A 19,659-nucleotide genomic window follows, 5' to 3' on the forward strand; every position below is an offset into this window, starting at 1 on the left:
TTCGGACTACATACATGCTACGAATTGGACTTATCCACATAACCTCCCACTTGAAAGAGTTATCATTTTATTTAACATGTGGTAGGGTGCGATTTCCTTCCTTACCTTGCATCAGGAAAAACAACTTACAGGGTTTTTTTACAAACTTCTGTATTCCCAATTTAACTCATTAAAACCCTTCCTACAATCCCTGCAGCGGATCTAACGGATCTGTAGCCGGTTAAGTGGTAGGAAACGAATTTGCCTACCCTGTTCCCACACAAAGGTTTAGGAGATCTTTTCTTAAAATCAGTTTGATAGGATAAACAGTAAATTCTGACAACATTGATGTTTGGTAATACAGGGTTCCTGGGGCTTGTTGCTTCTTCTTATTAATGGCTTGGTGTCCTTAAAGGATAGTGCACTCATAAAAAAAATTGGAGGAACTGTGACACTGTTGGTTGCTTGTTTCTGACTCATACATATCCCTTTTTCAAAAATAGGACATTCTTGCTGGAAAAAGTTTTTGTGGAGTTTCAGGCTTTCTAAAGGTTTCACATCATTGATCAAACATTCTAGTTGGTCCTCATCCCTCTCTTTCCCTTTTCCAATTGGCCTCTAGTTTGTTTCCAGAACTATTCAGGACTGAATTTGGAGATGTTTATTAAATTGTTTTGATTTCCACCCATTACTGAGTTAACAATTTCTACTCCAGTTATAAATATTGCTGGCTGCACTCACATGCATTTGGTTTCGTTAAACATTTTATTCCATCATTTTTGTGATTGTCAGAGAAAAGGTTAATTTCCTGTTTGATACTCTTTCACAAAACAACTTTTTTCTGATGTTTTATGTAAACATCAGAAGAGCATTTTATATACAAAAACATTTTTATATAAAGCAATTTTTTTTTAACCTATTCGATATCGAATATTTTCTCTGTTGCGTGTCACTCCATGTCAAATTTTTTTCGATGTTAAGCCTAGCGCGATCACACATTTTAGAAAAATAATAATTGTGGCTATTGTATTGTTCTAAATTATTTTATATTTTTCACACAGAAAATAGACATATAAATAAATGTAAAAACAAAAAACTTTATTTTAGAAATTAATTCTAGTGTGGTAAATTTTGAAGCAAGGTGCAATGCATAGTGGAATGGAACATTTTTCACACTGATAGCATGATTCCACTTGCTTTTTGCTTGCTGAATAGACTGTACACACACTGGTTGGATATTTTTTCTTATTTGTTGCTGGTATGTGGCTTGGAAAATGCCATTCTAATAAATGTAACAGATTTTTGTATGATGGTCAACCACAGTGGGCTACATGTCTGCTTGTGTGAAACTTTTCCATCACTTCTCTAATAACAGACATCTGAAAATCAAGAAATGATATCTGATTTTTCATATGTTGGCAATACAAAACACATGCTGGATATTGTGCATTATATAGTGCACAATATCCAGCATGTAAAAAAACACTTTTTTGTACCATTTCACCATTTTTCTCCTGCATGGATAATTGTGTATTTCTCCATCACACAGATCAATTCCACCCATATTTCGATTATATTCTAAAATACAATTCGGCTGATAATTCAGACTCATCCGAACCTAAATTAAATAAATATTCAATCATTTCCGACCTATTCAGAGTGCTATTTCTCCCAGACATTGCCATGTTGAAACAGAGTTTAGTGGTCTATTCTTGTTTGTGATTTCTTTTAAACAACTATTCCTAGAATTGTAATATACTGCTGTGCAAAAACTAGATAAAATAATGATTATTGTGATATGAGTCACTAATTTTGGATTTCCATACAAGTAGCAACGTCTGATGTTAAAAAAAGTTCCTAAACAGAAACAATATATATCAGGTTTGACCCTGCGGGTCAGAAGTCATGACCCTGATATATGTCAGGAATGACACACAACAGGTTAAACAAATTTTGGTTGAGATTTCAGACTTCAGCCTCACACTTATATACCATTTAACTAAAGATAATGCCCTATTTATAAGATCCATTACCATACTAATGGTTAAATGTAATAAAAACACTCACAAATATGAAGAGCAGCTAAAATCTTCAACAGACCATGCATACAAATGTTTTCATCCATTTAAAAATGGACATTATCAAATAAACTACATTGAATGTAGAGCCAAACAAAACTCATTAAATAGAACAGAATTCAAATCAGAAAACTTTTAGAATAGAATTTAATTCAAAAAATTTTCACTAGTAGAAGCTCTGCAAATGTGTTATAAACTTTCATGTTTTGTGCTGGGATATGAAAAATTATATAATAGTTCAAAAGGCAGTCACCAATAGAAAAGTGTTACAATGTGAGCTTGTATCACACTCTCCATGCTGTAGATAAGAAATCAGTCTCCTTATAATTGATCACTTTTTGATTCTTAACTGTACTATAGATTTTTATACATTCTAGATAACTAAAACATGTCAGGTTTGATGTATGATGCAAATTATTTCATTAATGCAATAATTTTCTTGCATGATCAAAATTTTTCATATCCTGGTGCAAAATATGAATGTGTTTTACAATGCATGTGTGGAGCTTCTGCTACTGAAAATTTTTTGTTCTCTTTACAGTTAACAAAATATAATATTCAATAAAACATGCAAAGAAAACATACTGTGAATGTTAAGAATATGAAATTTACTAGAATTGATAAAATTATATTACTACTATTCCAGCTGTTTTGAAATATAACATAGAGAAAGTATGGTGATTAGTCAAAATTTTTATTTTCTGTTTTTTTGCATTTATCAACATTTTGATATGCCAGGAGTCAAAAATAAAAGAAATACTTTAGAAAAGTGTGTGTGTAATTAATGTTAAGAACACAGAAATCTCTAACACATGGAAATTGTGTCTACAACATAAAAATACATGGCAAATGATAAGCACAATGTATGTATTGGAAAGGTACTGCAACAATTTGCTTAACTTATAATGGAACTTCTCTATTTTTGATTATTATTGTATTGTGTTTTAAATTTTTGGAGTGCTACATTATAGCATTTAAACTTTAATGTCTTAAGTGGTCTTAAATTTTGATGGTTTTTGAACTATCAGAATTTTGTGGATGTGTGTAAATTTAGATTTTTTGCACTGTCTCTGAAGATGAGATGTTTAGCTTGAAAGTACTTAAGGCATTTTGATTTTTTCTGTACTCTTAAAGAAAGCAGCAAAGAATTGATTGTGACTTTTTTTACCAAACAGCAAATAAGACCTTATATTGGAGATTAAGATTAAATTAATTATTCTATAAGTTAAATAAATCTATTTAAGAATAGTGTAAGTAATATATGTGTGTTATATAATATACAGTATAATATGTAGAATAAGTAAATCTTTGTATTTTCAAAATAAATAAATAAGGAAAAGATGAAACAATTTTATTTTTTGTTTTTATTTCAGTCCACTTTTGAAACTAATTGATAAATTATTATTGATTGGCTTACTGGAGGATTCTGATTTAGAATGGCTATTAATATTAATAGATCCTGAAACATTTGACCCAAATTATGATCCAGGTTTGTATTTTTTTATGTATATGTAAATTATATTTTTTGTGAAATGAAACTTTATTAATCTGCAATAACACATTTATGTTGGTACTCTGTGACACACAGGCAGGAAAACAAACAGGGCAGTATCAAGATATAAATGTTTAAAAATGCAAATAACATTATGCTTGAACTTTTTAACAGATAAAGATGTATACAGATTTTAACTATTCCAAAATATTGCAGAAATTCCTAAGGAAATTGCAAAATCAAATTTAGTAAATTCAAATATTTGTTTATTTTTATACAAGAAAAATGAATAAATATTAAAAATAATAATTTATTTATTTATACATATATTTTATGAAGTATGAATAAAAATTTTATATATGAAATTAGTATGAAATAAAATAGTCTTTTAATATTACTTTACAGTAAAAGTCCAAAAACCTGGACTGCTCAGAGATTAGGATGGTTCAATTTCTGGATTTTTTGGATTCTCAGGACAACTTTAAGATTCAAATTTAAGGAGTAATTAAGAAAAATAATTAATCATGATAATATTTTTAATATGAAATATTATAGTACAAATTGTTCTTGAAGCCACTCAAAAAGAAGCAGTGCTCTGTTAAATAAAAATTTATGGAGCAAATATGAAAATTTATTATAAATTATAAAGTATTGACATAGACATTAATTATTCTTTGTTTTAGAAAATTACAGAATAACCGTAATAAATGCAATTAGTTACTATGGTATTTTGTTTATTTTGAATCTACTGAATAAAGAATTTACCACAGTATATTGCTATTGTAGCTGAGCTTCCTGAATACAGTAGAGCATCGTTTATCTGAAAACCGGTCAACCGAAAGTCTGTTAACTGAAAGCTTTCCAGTCAGACTGTGTTGTGCTGAATTGAATGTTTTTGATACTAGATTAACTTCTAAAGAATAATTTTTTTGTTTTTATATTTTTCAATATATTTATTTTGTTTGTACAAAATAAAGAAATAATTTTTAACGATACAATAGCCTTGATTATTATTATAAAAATTTTCGTTAGGCTTAAAATTGATGAAAATTCTATACAAAGTGACACTCAACGGAGAAAAATTTCAACATCGGATAGGTTAATATATTTTTTCGTACATAATCAGTTATCCGAACAACCCCAGTCCCTAATTGATTTGGCTAAACGATGCTCTACTTATGCAAAGAAAACATACTGTGAAATTTACAAAAGTCTGCTATTTTAAGAAGTCTGTATTCTCAGATTGTCTGGATTTTTAGACTTTTATTGTAATTTAATTTAAAATACAAATTAAAATGATGTATATGTGATAAAAGAAACAAAATTATCATTAGTATAATACATGTTTATTTTCAATCAGAACAAGCTAGTATGCCTTACTAGTCAATAGCATAAAAGTATTGATGGCTGGAATATACTACCAGCAGTTGCTCAGTAAAAAAATTCTTGTACCAGGCTCCATGTGCATAATGTTTTTTGTTTGTTCTAATTTAAATATACATATTATATTTGGTTTGATTTTAGAAACCTGAAGATAATTGTTTGATGATCATTACATTTAATGTAAAAACATTTGTTTTATATTAAATTTCTTGTTTATTGCTGGTTTTAGGTGATTTGAATGCTTATCTTAATAAAACTTTTAACTCCAACTAATGAAATAAAAGTAGAAACAAAATTCATTGTAATTATAACTTAAATTTTTGTTTTCAGAAAATGAATCTCAAGTGAAAGGTTTAATGCAAATGAATTTGCCTGAAGGTGCAAAATTACAAATGTGTTATCTTCTTCATCACTTGTGTGATCTACAATTAAGACATAGAGTGGAAGCTCTATGTTCATACTGTGATGATTATGTAGGAGAAATACAAACTGTAAGTTCATTCTTCATTATTAATAGTAATATATAAGTGTTTTAAGCAGATAGCAATAAAATTGAATATAAAAACAATTAAATAGGAAGGTATATTTTTATTTTATAAACAATTCATTTGTAAAATTAAATTAATTTTGTTATAGTTTGTTTTAGTTTATAGTTCTTTATAGTTTATATTCATATCTGTAAAATTAAAATAAGAGATCAGAAAAGTGAAGAAAATTGTCTTGACTGTGGAAATTGCAGATATTTTATTTATATGTTATTAGTATTTGCCTGTCATATATGACAGAATATATGAAATACTATTGCAAAGTCAAACTGTAAAGTACTATTTTTAGCATCTTAGGAAACCGACACTAATTGCGGCCGGTAAAACTTCCGTTAACCTAATGGGTACTTTACGCGGATTTGAGATTAGTTTGCCAGGCCTGGGCTTTTACGCGTGCAGCGAAAATATTAGTAAAAATAACGACAAATATCAAGTCAAAGCAAAAAAAAGTTTCAAATATATTTAATTAGTAAATAGAATTTACTATGTACAATTGTCTATAATCCAAAACAAAAAATTTATTAATGAAAATCAACAAGTCAACCTGACAATAAAACTCAGCTACTTAGCTTAACTTAATATTAATTCCCCTTTTGAAAATTTGACAAATCAAATACTTAGGAACTATGAACAGAATCTCTTATGAACTAAACATCTATCCATCACCTCACTATACTAGGAACCTGTTTCCTCAATCTTTTCGCTATCGTCAAATCGAATTTCTCTTTAACACCTTGTGTGAAAATTTGAACCCGCCGGAACCAAAACGCTAATAATAAAATATTTTATTGTTTGGTTCCCATGGGGAAAACATGAATAATGAGGAACAACATTCGAATAATGCTGGTTGGTGAAACCGAGAAACGTGACCGAGACGATAAAAGGGCAACGAGAGAGGAAAAGGGGGCCGGTTACGTAGTGTCACTTAGACTGTGTGTGTGCGCCGAAGTCCTGAGGAAACCCGACAGCGAAAAAGGAATACTTGGACCTAGAGGAAAGATTGACCCGGATCACGAGGTATGACCCAAATTCATGTAAACTCTCCCTCCGCGGATCTGAACTTAGGCGACAGTCGCTCGCCCCTCTTGTAACAGTAGAGTTAGCATTAATAAATCGTTGTTGTTGTTATTATCAGTTGTGATGTCCTTTATTCGATTACTCACGAAGAAGGATTCGCAACATACTAGGTTAGCCATTTCTATAACCTCTCTTCTGTGTTGTGTTAACGTTCGGTTTTCTTTAAACAAGAACTCCAACAGCGCTTCTACGCAGGATTCCACTTTGATCGACGGGTACATACTTTTGTAATCTAACACAGTTCCCACTTCTTCATCCATCAAAGTGATGCTTTGCAGATCTTCAACTACCATAACAGGATCCTTCACGACAAACTTATTACTTTCCATCAGTGTGGAGACGTATTCTTGCAATCTTTTTTCTAGAAAAAATGTAAGAGCTCTTCGCTTTTCCACAATGGACCTTATGTCGATCCTTCTTCGTTTACGAAGACCAAACATTTAAACAAAAAAGGGGAGTACCGATGGGAAGCCCAATTTCGGGGCTCCTTTGCGAACTTGTTGTTAGAAAAGTAGAATTAAAAGTGCTGCGCGACTTCGAAAGTGACATAGTATACTACAAAAGATATGTAGATGACATTTTCATAATATGGAAGAACAATCGGGTAATTGCTAACTTTGTGGATAGAATTAACGAAAACGAAGAAGGTCTTAACCTGAAGCTAGAGCAAAAAAGCTCCAGGATGTTGCATTTCTTAGACATTAATATCGTATTTAACAAAGGGCATATATCCACTGGCATATTCATTAAACCAACGCATAGCCCACTATATATACCTGCTAGCTCTTATGACCCTTATAAATATAAGTTAGTGGCATTTAGAGCTTTGATTAGAAGGGCCTTTATATACTGTGAAAATGTGATAGACCGAGTTACGGAGATAGAAAGAATTATACGGATAGCAGGAACATTAGGTTATAAGAGGAAAGTTATCGAGGGAATTATTAGTAAATTTGAGACCAGTAGTGATAAAAGCACTAGACAAGGGCCTTATAGGTACACGAAATTTACATACAATAAATATCTAGGAGGAATTATGAAAGAAATAGCAAGCATGAAGGATGCAAGGGTGATCTTAAAAAGGGCTCCGAATTTGTATAAAATACTTAGAAACGATAAAGGGTTAGTTAAAAAAGAGGATAGGGCAGGTGTGTATAAGATTCCCTATGAGAACCAGCTGTTAGGTATTAATAAAGAGTACGTGGGGGTTACCACTAGAAACCTAGGAATAAGGATGAAGGAACATAAGTATGATATTAGAAAAGGGTCCAATACAACAGTACTAGCCCAGATGGGGCAAGCTGAAGGATCCTTGGTACGATGGAATGAGGCGAAAATCATAAAACAGGTACATTCCCCAACTTTGGCAGGAACAGCTGAAAAGATGGAAATTTACAGAAGCAAGCTAAAAGAAAAATGCATTAACGCAAGAGACGCGGAGGGTCTTCCTTCGGCTTGGAAATATGCCGTCAGAAACTTATGGGAGGCGCTTGAACTTTAGTATATTTTAAATTGGGTTATTTCTGGTTGGGATAGGTAGTATTAGTACATGAGTACGAGTAGTAAGTTCTTATTTTACACTTGTTGTTTCTTTTATAATGTATCAATTATTTTATTAATGTTATTAGTTATTAATTAATGTTTAGCCAATGTAGTATGTTATTTTATTTTTACACTTATGTACCATTTACGTTTTAATTTTTATTCTGATTGGTTCGGATGTTAACGGTTTTTTGGTATTTTTGAATTTTATACGTGATGTTCCATTTATAATGTATTCCATTTTCGTATGTTCTAACCTGATGATGGTCTATTGAATAGACCGAAAACGTTCGTTCGTTACATTAAAAATCTCTCAGCGAACATTAAGGTGTTTGATTAAGTTTTTTAGGATATATCTCTGATTTGTCATGAGATGATTAAGAAAACAATTCAAGAATATGTAATTCATAAATGATCAATGTAACTTATCTAAGATGATGAAGGTAGAGATAATAATTATAAAACATTATTCTGAATACATAGTAAATTAAGAGAATATAGGGATAGTGAGAACTGTTATTATAATCTATAGAAAATATGTAAGCATACAAAAGAGATACACGAAGTTGTAGGAGTTTGGAGTGGATAAGGAGAGAAGTAGAAGGTTATAAGAAAAACATTGGAATCAAAATTCTCATAAATATGGTATACAATACATTCTTATATTTGTAAAAACAGTAAAATAGTTATGATATAAAATACAATAGAGCATCGATTATCTGACCCCCGATCAATTGTCACATCGGTTAACTGACCGCGTTCTAGTCAGCAAATTCAAATGTCCGCTAGTGATGTGGCGCTACAATATTTGGCTATGTCTCAGCTACTTTAATATTATTTTTGTTAAGTTTTTGCATGTTTTAGCTGGCAACACTGGCTCGACCATGAATGGGAGACCAGTATTTATTTTGTGCAAAATAAAGAAATAATTTTTAACGATACAATAGTGACGATTATTATTTTTAAAAAATTTTGTTAGGCTTAACATCAATGAAAATTCAACGCAAAGTAGCGATATACAGTACTAATATACAAATTACATGGGATATACTAATATACTATACTAATAATGTATTTTTTCATACTTTTCAGTATCCATTTTTTCAGTTATTCGACCAACCCCAGTCCCCAATTGAGTTGGATAATCGATGCTCTACTGTACATAAAATTATGCTACAGGATGTTGACAGAATTGAGCTAGATCAATTAATACATTTATTGCAACAATATTAATATAAAACCAATTAAAGTGACAATGAAAGTTTGATATATATTTAGGCTAATTTTTTACATTTTTAATATTTATGTTAGATTTCATGTTTTTAAGAAATATTAAAAATATCTAATTTAAGTAATTTTCAAGGAAACATATTCTATGTTAAGCACACATTTGTAATCTTCAAATACAACATAGGCAATAAATTCTATGAAAAATATAAATAAAAATATAAATGATTTTATAAATTTAAATTAAATTAGATGTTTTAATGAAGCTAAAGAATAATGTTTTATTTAAAGGATCAATTAAGAAGATATATTGAGGTTAAGCAGTCTGATTTACCATCTGCTGTGGCAGCTAAAAAAACAAGAGAATTTCGATGTGCTCCAAAAGAACAGGTAAATCTTCTTTATATAATTTAATAATAAATAAATAATATCTATTTGATGAATAACCTAAAATTTATTTTTATAACTGATTAAATGTAATAACTGTTATGAGTACTTTTAGTTTTAAAAAGACAAAAAAAATCTCTAAATAGAATATTGATAATTAAGATTTTGGAATTGAATTAAAGATAATATTATGTAAATCTAAAAAGCAATTATAATTTTGAATGAATAGCTATATCAGATTTCAAGAATGTTTTTTTTATGTTATGTTATTATGTTATAATTAGAAAAATGATCAGAATACAAATGGAAATAGGTGAACCATAATGTCAATAGCAAAATATTGTCTTTACAATAAGTTATATACTTAAATAAATGACACACACACACATATATATATATAAACAAAAATATTTAATTGTAGGATGTATTTGATGAGACTATGTCTCATGTTTAAAATTGCACTGCTGTCAATGGCTACACACCTTAGATGTATGAAGGAGTACATGTCAGGAGTTGCAATTTGGCACAGAGTATTTGGTTCCCGAATCACGCACACATAAAATAAACCAGACTTGTAGGTAGTGAAGGGACTGAGAACCAGGTCAAAAGAAAATACAAAATGCTGAGATTGTTTCTACAAACAGGTGGCAAGTTCAAGATTTGTTCATGCATTGCTCACACGCTCTGAGACATAATCTTGTCCCAAAAATGGCTTTGCCATTTTACTTGTTTTTGCTTAAAATGTGTTTAATTATTTCACTATAAACTTTTGCTAAAAACTTGTCTCTTGTTTTAACAGCTGCAAAGGTTAGTTAGCTTGATGATGCCTGTTTAACACAATTGAAAATATTTGCTTTCTAATTAACTTTTGCTGAAAATTCGTTTCAGTCATTTTATTCATTAATTATACCAAGTTTTGAGCAGTTGATGTTGTAATATAATATATAACAATATCCTTAATACATAAAATTTACTGAAAGTAAATAATTTTTATAATAAAAGAACATGGCATGATTTATAGTGAAAGATACAATGAATTAATATTTACTTTTTAAAAATAATGTAAAATAGTGGAATTGCAGAACAAAGTATTCAGTAATAAATTATTTACATCTAAAGATGAATGTAATGCTATATACAAACCATTTATGGATAGAATGAAAAAATAAGCTAAAAATGTTTATAGATTACAGGATGGATATGCTTTTATTTATAAAGGATATTTTTATTTACTTATAATTAAAATAGTCAAAGTTGTGTGTTTTAATCTCAAAGAATAACTTTGAGAAAATAAATTTAAAGGAAGGTAGATTATTTTTTATTATAAATCACAGAATTAGAATGGCACTACATTTTTTAAACAATGAATTCTGGAAGGTTTAATTTTGAAAAATTTGCAGGTTAAAAGAAATTTATAGTTTTAGAATAGAAATTTAAAGCATTACAAAATGTAAATAATAAATTTGTACTATTAAAAAATTAAGAATTTTAATTGTATCAGTTCTCTTTTCAAAATTTATTAAAAATTTCTTTGTATAACACAAAATACATGTTTATAATGAATAATCTTTGCTCTCTACAAAATATTATTTAACTTACATTTATTTAGATGCGTGCAATATTAGGATTTAAAAATTTAGAGGAAGAAAGTGCTGATCAGTGTCCATGTGGAGACACTCTAAGAGAGTCTTTAAAATCTTATCATGAAGAGTTGATGTCAAAATTAAAAATGGCATGTGAAAGTCAGGAACCTGAAGAGAAAACTGAAGCTGCATCAGAAACAGAACCAAGTAAACCCTGGTCTCAAAGATTATTTTCTTTTGTTAAAATGGTTAAAGCTGCTGAAGAAAAAGGCAAAGAACAAGAAGAATCTGAAGTTAGACCTGAAGGTAAAAATTAATGCTGTCTTTAAACTCATATATGTAAATTTATTGTATAACCTGTTAGATAATTTAAATGCTATTTATAAAATTGCTCAATATTATTTTAAAAATTTTTTATTTAAATAAACATCACTAAGCCCAATGAGTATATTATGAATTACCAATGATCACCTTAAATATCGGGCTTTAATCTGGCTAATTAAATGATTGATACAAAGAAATTTGTATCAATCATTTAAAGGAAGGTAGATTATTTTTTATTATAAATCACAGAATTAGAATGGCACTACATTTTTAGCACGGGGCACAGTAGACATTAGGCACCTCTATTTAAGGCGATTGTTGGTAATTCAATTTTTTTATTTTTGAAAAATTAGTTTAATTTTATTAAATAAGTACTAGGTTCAAAATGATTTGTTAACAATTTAAATTAAAGATGAAATATTTGATATTTAAAAATTTTGAAATTTGGTGAAAGTTTGATTAAAATAAGTTTAAAATTTTTACTTTTGATAAAAAATTTAATGTTTTAAAATATAAGAACACATCATCTAAAGAAAATAACAATAATTAAAAAATACTTAAATATATTTACACTGAAGTGCCAAAAGTCGAGGGATAGCAATATGCAAAGATACAGATGGCAGTAGTATCATGTACCAAATGTATAAATGGGCAGTGCATTGGCTGTGCTGTCATTTGTCTGCCAGTGATTCATGTAAACAGTTTCTGACTGGAGTATGGCTGCACAACGAGAATTAACAGACTTTGAACATGGAATGGTAGTTGGAGCTAGACGAATGGGACATTCCATTTCAGAAATCATTAGGGAATTCAACATTCCAAGATCCACAGTGTCAAGAGTGTGCTGAGAATACCTAATTGCAGGCATAACCTCCCACCATGGACAACGCAGTGACCAACCACCTGCACTAAATGACAGAGACCGGCGACGTGTGTGTAGAATTGTTAGTGTGAACAGACATGTAACACTTTGTGAAATAACTGCAGGAATCGATGTGGGACGTACGAGGGATGTGTCCGTTAGGATAGTACAGCGAAATTTGGCGTTAATGGGCTATGGCAGCAGAAGATCGACTCAAGTGCCTTTACTAACAGCACGACATTGCATGCAGTGCCTCGTCTGCGCTCGTGACCATATCGGTTGGACCCTAGATGACTGGTAAACTGTGGCATGGTCTGATGAGTTGCGATTTCAGTTGGTAAGAGCTGATGGTAGGGTTTGAGTGTGGTGCAGACCTCACAAAGCCATGGACCCAAGTTGTCAACAAGGCACTGTGCAAGTTGGTGGTGGCTCCATAATGGTGTGGGGTGTGTTTACATGGACTGGGTCCTCTGGTCCAACTGAACTGAGCAATGACAGAAAATGGTTATGTTCAGCTACTTGGAGACCACGTGCAGCCATTCATGGACTTCATGTACCCAAACAAGGATGGCATCTTTATGGATGACAATGCGCTATGTCACTGGGCCATGACTGTTTGCGAATGGTTTGAGGAACATTCCAGTTCATTCTGGACAATTCCAGTGAATGATTTGGCCACCTAGATAAACCCCATGACATGAACCCCACATGTCATGGGTTCACCTGACATGAACCCCATCGAACATGTATGGGACATAATCGAGAGGTCTATTTGTGCACAAACTCCTGCACTGGCAACACCTGCCCAATTATGGATGGCTATAGAGGCAGCATGGCTCAATATTTCTCCAGGGGAGTTCCAACGACTTGTTGAGTCCATGCCACGTCGAGTTGCTGCACTTTGCCAGGCAAAAGGAGGTCTGACAAGATATTAGGCAGTATCCCATGACTTTTGGCACTTCAGTGTATATTTAAAGAAGTCATTTTTTATTCTTGAGAATGTCTGAGTTTATTAATTAATGTTATGAATTAAAATTCAGGAAAGCATTTTTTTATTTAAAATATATTGTAATATATATTTTTTTTAATATAGAGTTATTTGTAAAGAAATTAATAAGCACTGTTGTAAAATGGGCAGAGGATAATTTTCTTGAAGATCAAGAACTTATTAGACAAATGTTCTTTTTGTTGTTAAGGACATACAATGGAGTTGGAGAGGTAATAATTATTTAAGTTTAAAATTTTAACTATAATTATTTAAAGTTATCTATTTGTATACATAAAACTTATTGAATCTTATTTCAGTAAATTTCATATATGAAAAGAGAGAAATTTAAATCAGTCCATGTCAGCTTAGCTCCTTTTACTTTTCTAGCTGACATGTATATATAATAAGGGAAAGTATTGAACTTGTGCCAAATTTGACCCTCAGAGTTTTTTGCAAATCTTCATGTTTTGAGACTCCTGAATCCAAAAAATCAAAAAATGTTTAAAAAATTTTATGGTGTGTATGTGTTTGGCATCTATTTTGCTTAATATTTCAGGATGGGGTAAAGATTAAGAAACAAAATTTGGCATGGTATCTTGTATATGAGGAGCATTGATGCTATTAAATTTTGGTGGTGAAAGGTTGAGAGGGTGGAGAGATAGAGGGAGGTCATATATCTCGAGAGAGGTAGGACTTAATGAAGATTTTATTTTTTAATTGACTAATTTCATGGGATGGTAAATTTTTGTAAATCAATTGAAGACACAGTCTGTCCAAAAAAATCTTTGGTAACCACCATTTATTAACTTCACCTGTTTCAGAATATAAACCTTTGACAACCAGACCTTCCTTTTTAGACTACTTGGCTGTCAAGTTTAAAACATTCCTTTAAAAAACACAGAAAATATCCAATTAAAATTATAAAGTTAAAATTGGAACTGGCAGATCTTACAGACATCTTCATGTTCCTTCATCCTTTCCATTTGGGGATTTTTGGGCCTTTATACCTACTGGAGAAATGCACTGGTAAATGTAGATTTTCATAGTTTTCCCTGGTGACAAATCTTTGTAAAAAGTTTTAATTGTATAATTTTGTTGGATGGTAATTTTTTGTAAGTCACTTGAAGACACAGTCTGTCCAAAAAAAAAAAAGGCCAAGTAGCCTAAAAAGGAAGGTCTAGTCATCGAAGGTTTATATTCTGGAACACGTGAAGTTAATAAATGATGGTTACCAAAAATTTTTTTGGACAGACTGTGTCTTCAATTGATTACATAAGATTTTATTTGCTATTAACATTTACACTTTTTTATAAAACTCATCCCTATCCTCAAAATTAAGTTTTTTTCTATTTTATAGCAATTAAAAATATAAAAAAAGATTTTATAACAAAATTTGATAACAGATGGTGCCATACATGATATTAGTTTTTACTTAATAATATAAAAGGTTTTTTAATAGAAACTCATAACAGCCAGGAAAGTTATGCAACTCTTGTTGCTGGATTTTTAGCTTGATATTCAACTTTTGAAATGAAATTTAATAGATAGAGGAATAAATATTCTAATGAAGTATTATTCAGCAATATTGTAAATTTAATGAATCTCAAGTTACATTGATTTTTTTTCTAAAACAAAGAAAATATTTAAAATTTTAGAAATTAATATAAAAATATTTTAAAAGGAATGAGGACTGCTGTCTATAAAAACTAGAAATTTTGAAAGTGTAATAATTGAAATTTATAAGCAATAGGGGAAATATTTGTAATTTCAGAGATGTCTGATTAGCATTTTAAGTATTTAGTAAATTTAATATTTTTTCATTTGTACTATTATTTCTTTAGTACTATTAAGATATGAAAATAAATTTTGATAAATTAATAAATAATTCAGTTTGGAAATACAGTGAAAACCTCTATTAACAAACACTCCAGAATAGTGGACACCTCTGCCTAATGGACATTTTTAGAAACCCCAGACCCTTAAAATAGGACATCTATTATATTTACCTCTAAATAGCAGATGCTGTCACCCATAATCAATCTTAAGAAAACACATGTACCACCTTCAATATTCTAAAACAATTAATTACATACAAAATATTTTTAAACAAAAACAAAGAACCGCTTCAAATACTCTTTCAGATGACGAAATTTTCTGTAAATGTTGAATAAAGACTGGCTGAAAATAGGAATAGAGGAAGGGGCAGGTTGTAAAAAGCTGAACAAAACTCTTTATCTCTTAGAGAAAAATAATTTGGTTAAGTTGTCAATCATTGCATATCATCATACATATTAATTTTATTAAACTTCTGTGTAATTATTGGAATTAAGGTTATGGCACCAAGAAACTATAAACTTTTCCTGAGTTATTCATTCATTCAACAAGAACCTTAATACAGTAGTAATGAAAAGAAACTTAAAATGTTATGACAACAGTGTTTATATGGTGAAAGTTTAAAGGTTGTATTACCAAGGTGATCTTTCTGACCACTTTAAAGTGTGGGAAGATATTCAATATTCTTGCATTTATGACATTATTTATGATCTTAACAGTTTAAGTGTAATTTTTATAAATCATTTATTGAAAAAAAGCAAAAATGTTTGAAAAATTACACCTACTTGATAACTACAAAACAGACAAATCTCTATATTGATTTTTATTAGTTGCTGAGATAATAAATGATGTTATAAATGCAAGAATACCAAATGCATTTCTCACCTTTGAAGTGGCTAGCAAATCACCTTTATAAGTCAACATTCAAACTTTTCACTGCCTAAATCCATCTTCATTTACCCTTTTGTTTATAACAACAGTTTCATTTTTTTTTTCTGTTACTTCCACCCATGTCATTTTGATGAATTAATAATTAAGCAATGTTTATGCTTTGTCTTAATTTTTATGTTCCATTTAAAGTATCCTGTCCAGTCTGTTTGCTATTTAGAGTCCAATTAAAATGAAATTTTTACATCTGAAAAGATAAATAATATACTGTATATATACTTCTTTTATATATATACTTTTTGGTATATTCACACTTCTAATGCAAATTTGATTTTTTTGTAATCCATTGTATTCTTCACTATATGATGACTATGTTAAAATTAAATATAACTGTCAGCATGCACCTCTAAATAGTGGACAAACAATGATGTCTGCTATTTGGAGGTTATCTCTTGTATAAAAATAGTAACATTTGTTTAGTAGCGTTTAAATTTCTGTTTATATATTAATAAACAACAAATTTATATGCTAAAAGTATCAAAGTATGGTAAATTAATAATTAAGCATAATACATTTTTAGTTTTTAGAAAGATTTTTATACTGTTTATATTTGAAAATTTAGCCAAAAATCAACTTTGTAAATAGTTGTTTGACATGTATATTTAGAATATCATACTTCTATTTATCCAGTAGAATATTTTTGTTCCATTTTATTTAAAATATTTCTTTTGAAGAGGAAATTGAATTTTTTAAATGTGTTAAAAATGTTATTTTTATTTTTTCTTAAGAATATACTATTTTTAAAATCTTATTGACTCAAATATAAATATATATTATAATATTAAAATATAATTATATTTTAAATTTGTTAAAACTTTAATAAAAAAAAATATTGTTAAAAATAATACAGTAATTTTTATTTTTCTATTTATGAATTATAATAATAATAAAAGTTTCTTCTTACTTTTTCAGCTTATGAATGCACTAGAAAATACTTACGTCATCAGTAATAAGAGCAAAAATGATGTTGTTGTATTGTTGGGACATTTAGGAAAAATAAGAGCTTTACTACCTGTTCAAATGGGCCCAGAAGAAGAAGAAATCATGAGAGATAGTTTATGGTAAAATTTGAATTGTTAAAATTGCTAACATAAATTTATAAATATATTAAATAATATATTATTCATAAATATATTTATAATATAAAGTTATGAATTAAATTCAGAAATCCAAAGAAAAACTTTTAGAATATTCTGAATTGTATTAAATTTAACAGTCAGAATTAAAATTAAAATGGCTACTTAATTACTTATTTTTACAGTGGTACCTTGGTACTCGAACATAATCCGTTCCAGAAAGAGGTTCAAGTACCAATATGTTCGAACTCCAAATCATTTTTTCCCATTACAAATAATGTAAAATAGATTAATGCGTTCCAATCCCCAGTTGATTCACTAGTATGTTTTTTATTGTTTCTTTATTCTTTAAAATAGTCGATATCGTCGACTTAGCCATAGAATATTTGACAGCAAGATCCGAAACATGCACTCCATTTTCATGTTTAGCAATGATTTCTTTTTTCAGTTCGATTGTTGTTCTCACTGTTTTCCTTTTCACTTGATCACTTTCACTTTTATTCTTCTTGGGACCCATGTTTAAGGGCTAATAAATCAAAAGAAAAGGATGCTAATTCAAAAAATATAGCACAGCATAAGTTAATGTGCATGCCAAACAATGACTGTCTCGTAAAGACCAACAACTGTCGTATTATCGGGCTAGCAAATGGCTATAGTAATATTAATAATTTAAGATAATTTGGTACTAGAGTTAGGCGTTAAGTGCCATCTCTTGCTAAATTTAATAATTGGAATTTTAATTAAATAATTTAAATAAATTTAGGCCTAACTGGACTGTCTCGTAACTGACGCCGCCGCTGTGGCGTCGGCGTTGGCGTCGACTTGGTGGGCTTTCCCGTTTGAGTACCAAAATTTTGTTCGGGAACAGGGGCATTATTTTTCGAAATCATTGGTTGAGTACCGATTTGTTCGGGCTCCGAAACGTTTGAGTACCGAGGTATGACTGTAATTTAAATTACTTTACGTACAGTAGATTCTCAATTATCTGAGGTAATATGGACCAGTGCTACCTAGAATAACCAAAAACTTGAATAAAATGGACAGTCACTGTCATTTCAGATTAAAAACTTATACCATACAAACCTTTTATATTCAAATCATTTTAAGCCTTTTTTTTATGTTGTAGTGAATTTAATCGTATATAAGAATAACATTTTTTTTACATCATTTATTATACATCTACTATGTACAGTACAATAGTTTTAAGAATAAAGTGTATATTATTATAGTTACATTTTAATATGAATATGCCCCACATTAAATGATAAAAGGTAATAGAAATAAATTATTTTGTAATATTTGTTGTCATTTTAAACTATTTTTATATAATACCTAAAAAATCTATACCTAACTGTGTCAAGAAATTGGTGGATATTTATCATGTATGGAGAGAGATTCCATATGTGATAAAGATCCACCAATTTCTTGACACAGTTAGGTATAGATTTTTCAGGTATTTTAGCTTTTTCCCAAAATATGATACACTCGCATATTACAAGATTTATGCTTTCACTCACAGTTAGTTTAACTTCGCGAATGTTAAAACACAAAACTGCAAGTACTTGCTGATTTGACGGTAATTTTGCACCCGTGATTTGGTGGTTTATCTCTCTGACTAAGAAAATATGTTTTTTAGTGCTTCGTAATTCCACTGACATCTTTGAAAAAAACTATACATGTTAATAGCCTGACAAATTGTGTTAGAATGGCAAACAAAGCGAATACGTGCCACTTCTCTAGCACCATATGTATGGAAATGATTCAATGCAAGTCTGCACAGGTTCTAGTGATCAAAATGAGCTGAAATTTATTGTTGGAGTATTTAAGGGTAAAATAAACAAAACTTGGCCCTACGTGTTAGAAAAAAAATATATTCGAAAAATAAGGGACACCCTAATATATATATATATATGTTACAGTGAAAACCCATTTTTAGTTAGAATGTGTTTTAACTAGTTGAAACTAGTTTATACTTGACTTCTTTGTTAAAACCCATTTTGTCTAGTTAAAACTAGTTTTAATGCATATTCATTTTTGACTAGCAGTAAATTATAGTTTTAACTAGACAAAACGGTTTAGCAGTAAATTAACTAGACAAAATGGGTTTTATCTAGTTAATTTACTGCTGTACATGTTTTGATTTTAGATAAAACTAGTTTTAACTTTTAACATTAGTTAAAACTAATTTTAGGTACATAAATATGTTTGGGGGAAATAAAGTTATGTGCAGTGATTCAGGGGAAGGTGCTTAACATTTTGCTTATGAAGGAAATTATAGCGATAATTTTGATTTTGGAGGCCTCTAATGGAAATATCATATTCTTGAGCATGTTTT

The 19,659-nt window shown here is 29.7% G+C and overlaps 1 protein-coding gene and 1 long non-coding RNA gene across 2 annotated transcripts in view; one reads left to right on the forward strand and one right to left on the reverse strand.

The window, feature by feature from the left end:
• The window catches only part of RyR (Ryanodine receptor), a 417,183-nt gene that overhangs the window by 178,152 nt on the left and 219,372 nt on the right, over nt 1–19,659 (forward strand). The window contains 6 exon segments of the mRNA XM_067275817.1: nt 3,431–3,546; nt 5,263–5,423; nt 9,615–9,713; nt 11,320–11,599; nt 13,573–13,697; nt 17,161–17,309. Coding sequence (XP_067131918.1) covers nt 3,431–3,546; nt 5,263–5,423; nt 9,615–9,713; nt 11,320–11,599; nt 13,573–13,697; nt 17,161–17,309 — 930 coding nt within the window.
• The window catches only part of LOC136979862 (uncharacterized), a 233,162-nt gene that overhangs the window by 168,368 nt on the left and 45,135 nt on the right, over nt 1–19,659 (reverse strand). The gene's annotated exons all lie outside the window — the stretch shown is intronic.

Source organism: Centruroides vittatus, unplaced genomic scaffold (genome assembly GCF_030686945.1).
Source record: "Centruroides vittatus isolate TY-2023 unplaced genomic scaffold, ASM3068694v2 contig_1158, whole genome shotgun sequence".
In the NCBI taxonomy this organism is placed as follows: domain Eukaryota; kingdom Metazoa; phylum Arthropoda; class Arachnida; order Scorpiones; family Buthidae; genus Centruroides; species Centruroides vittatus.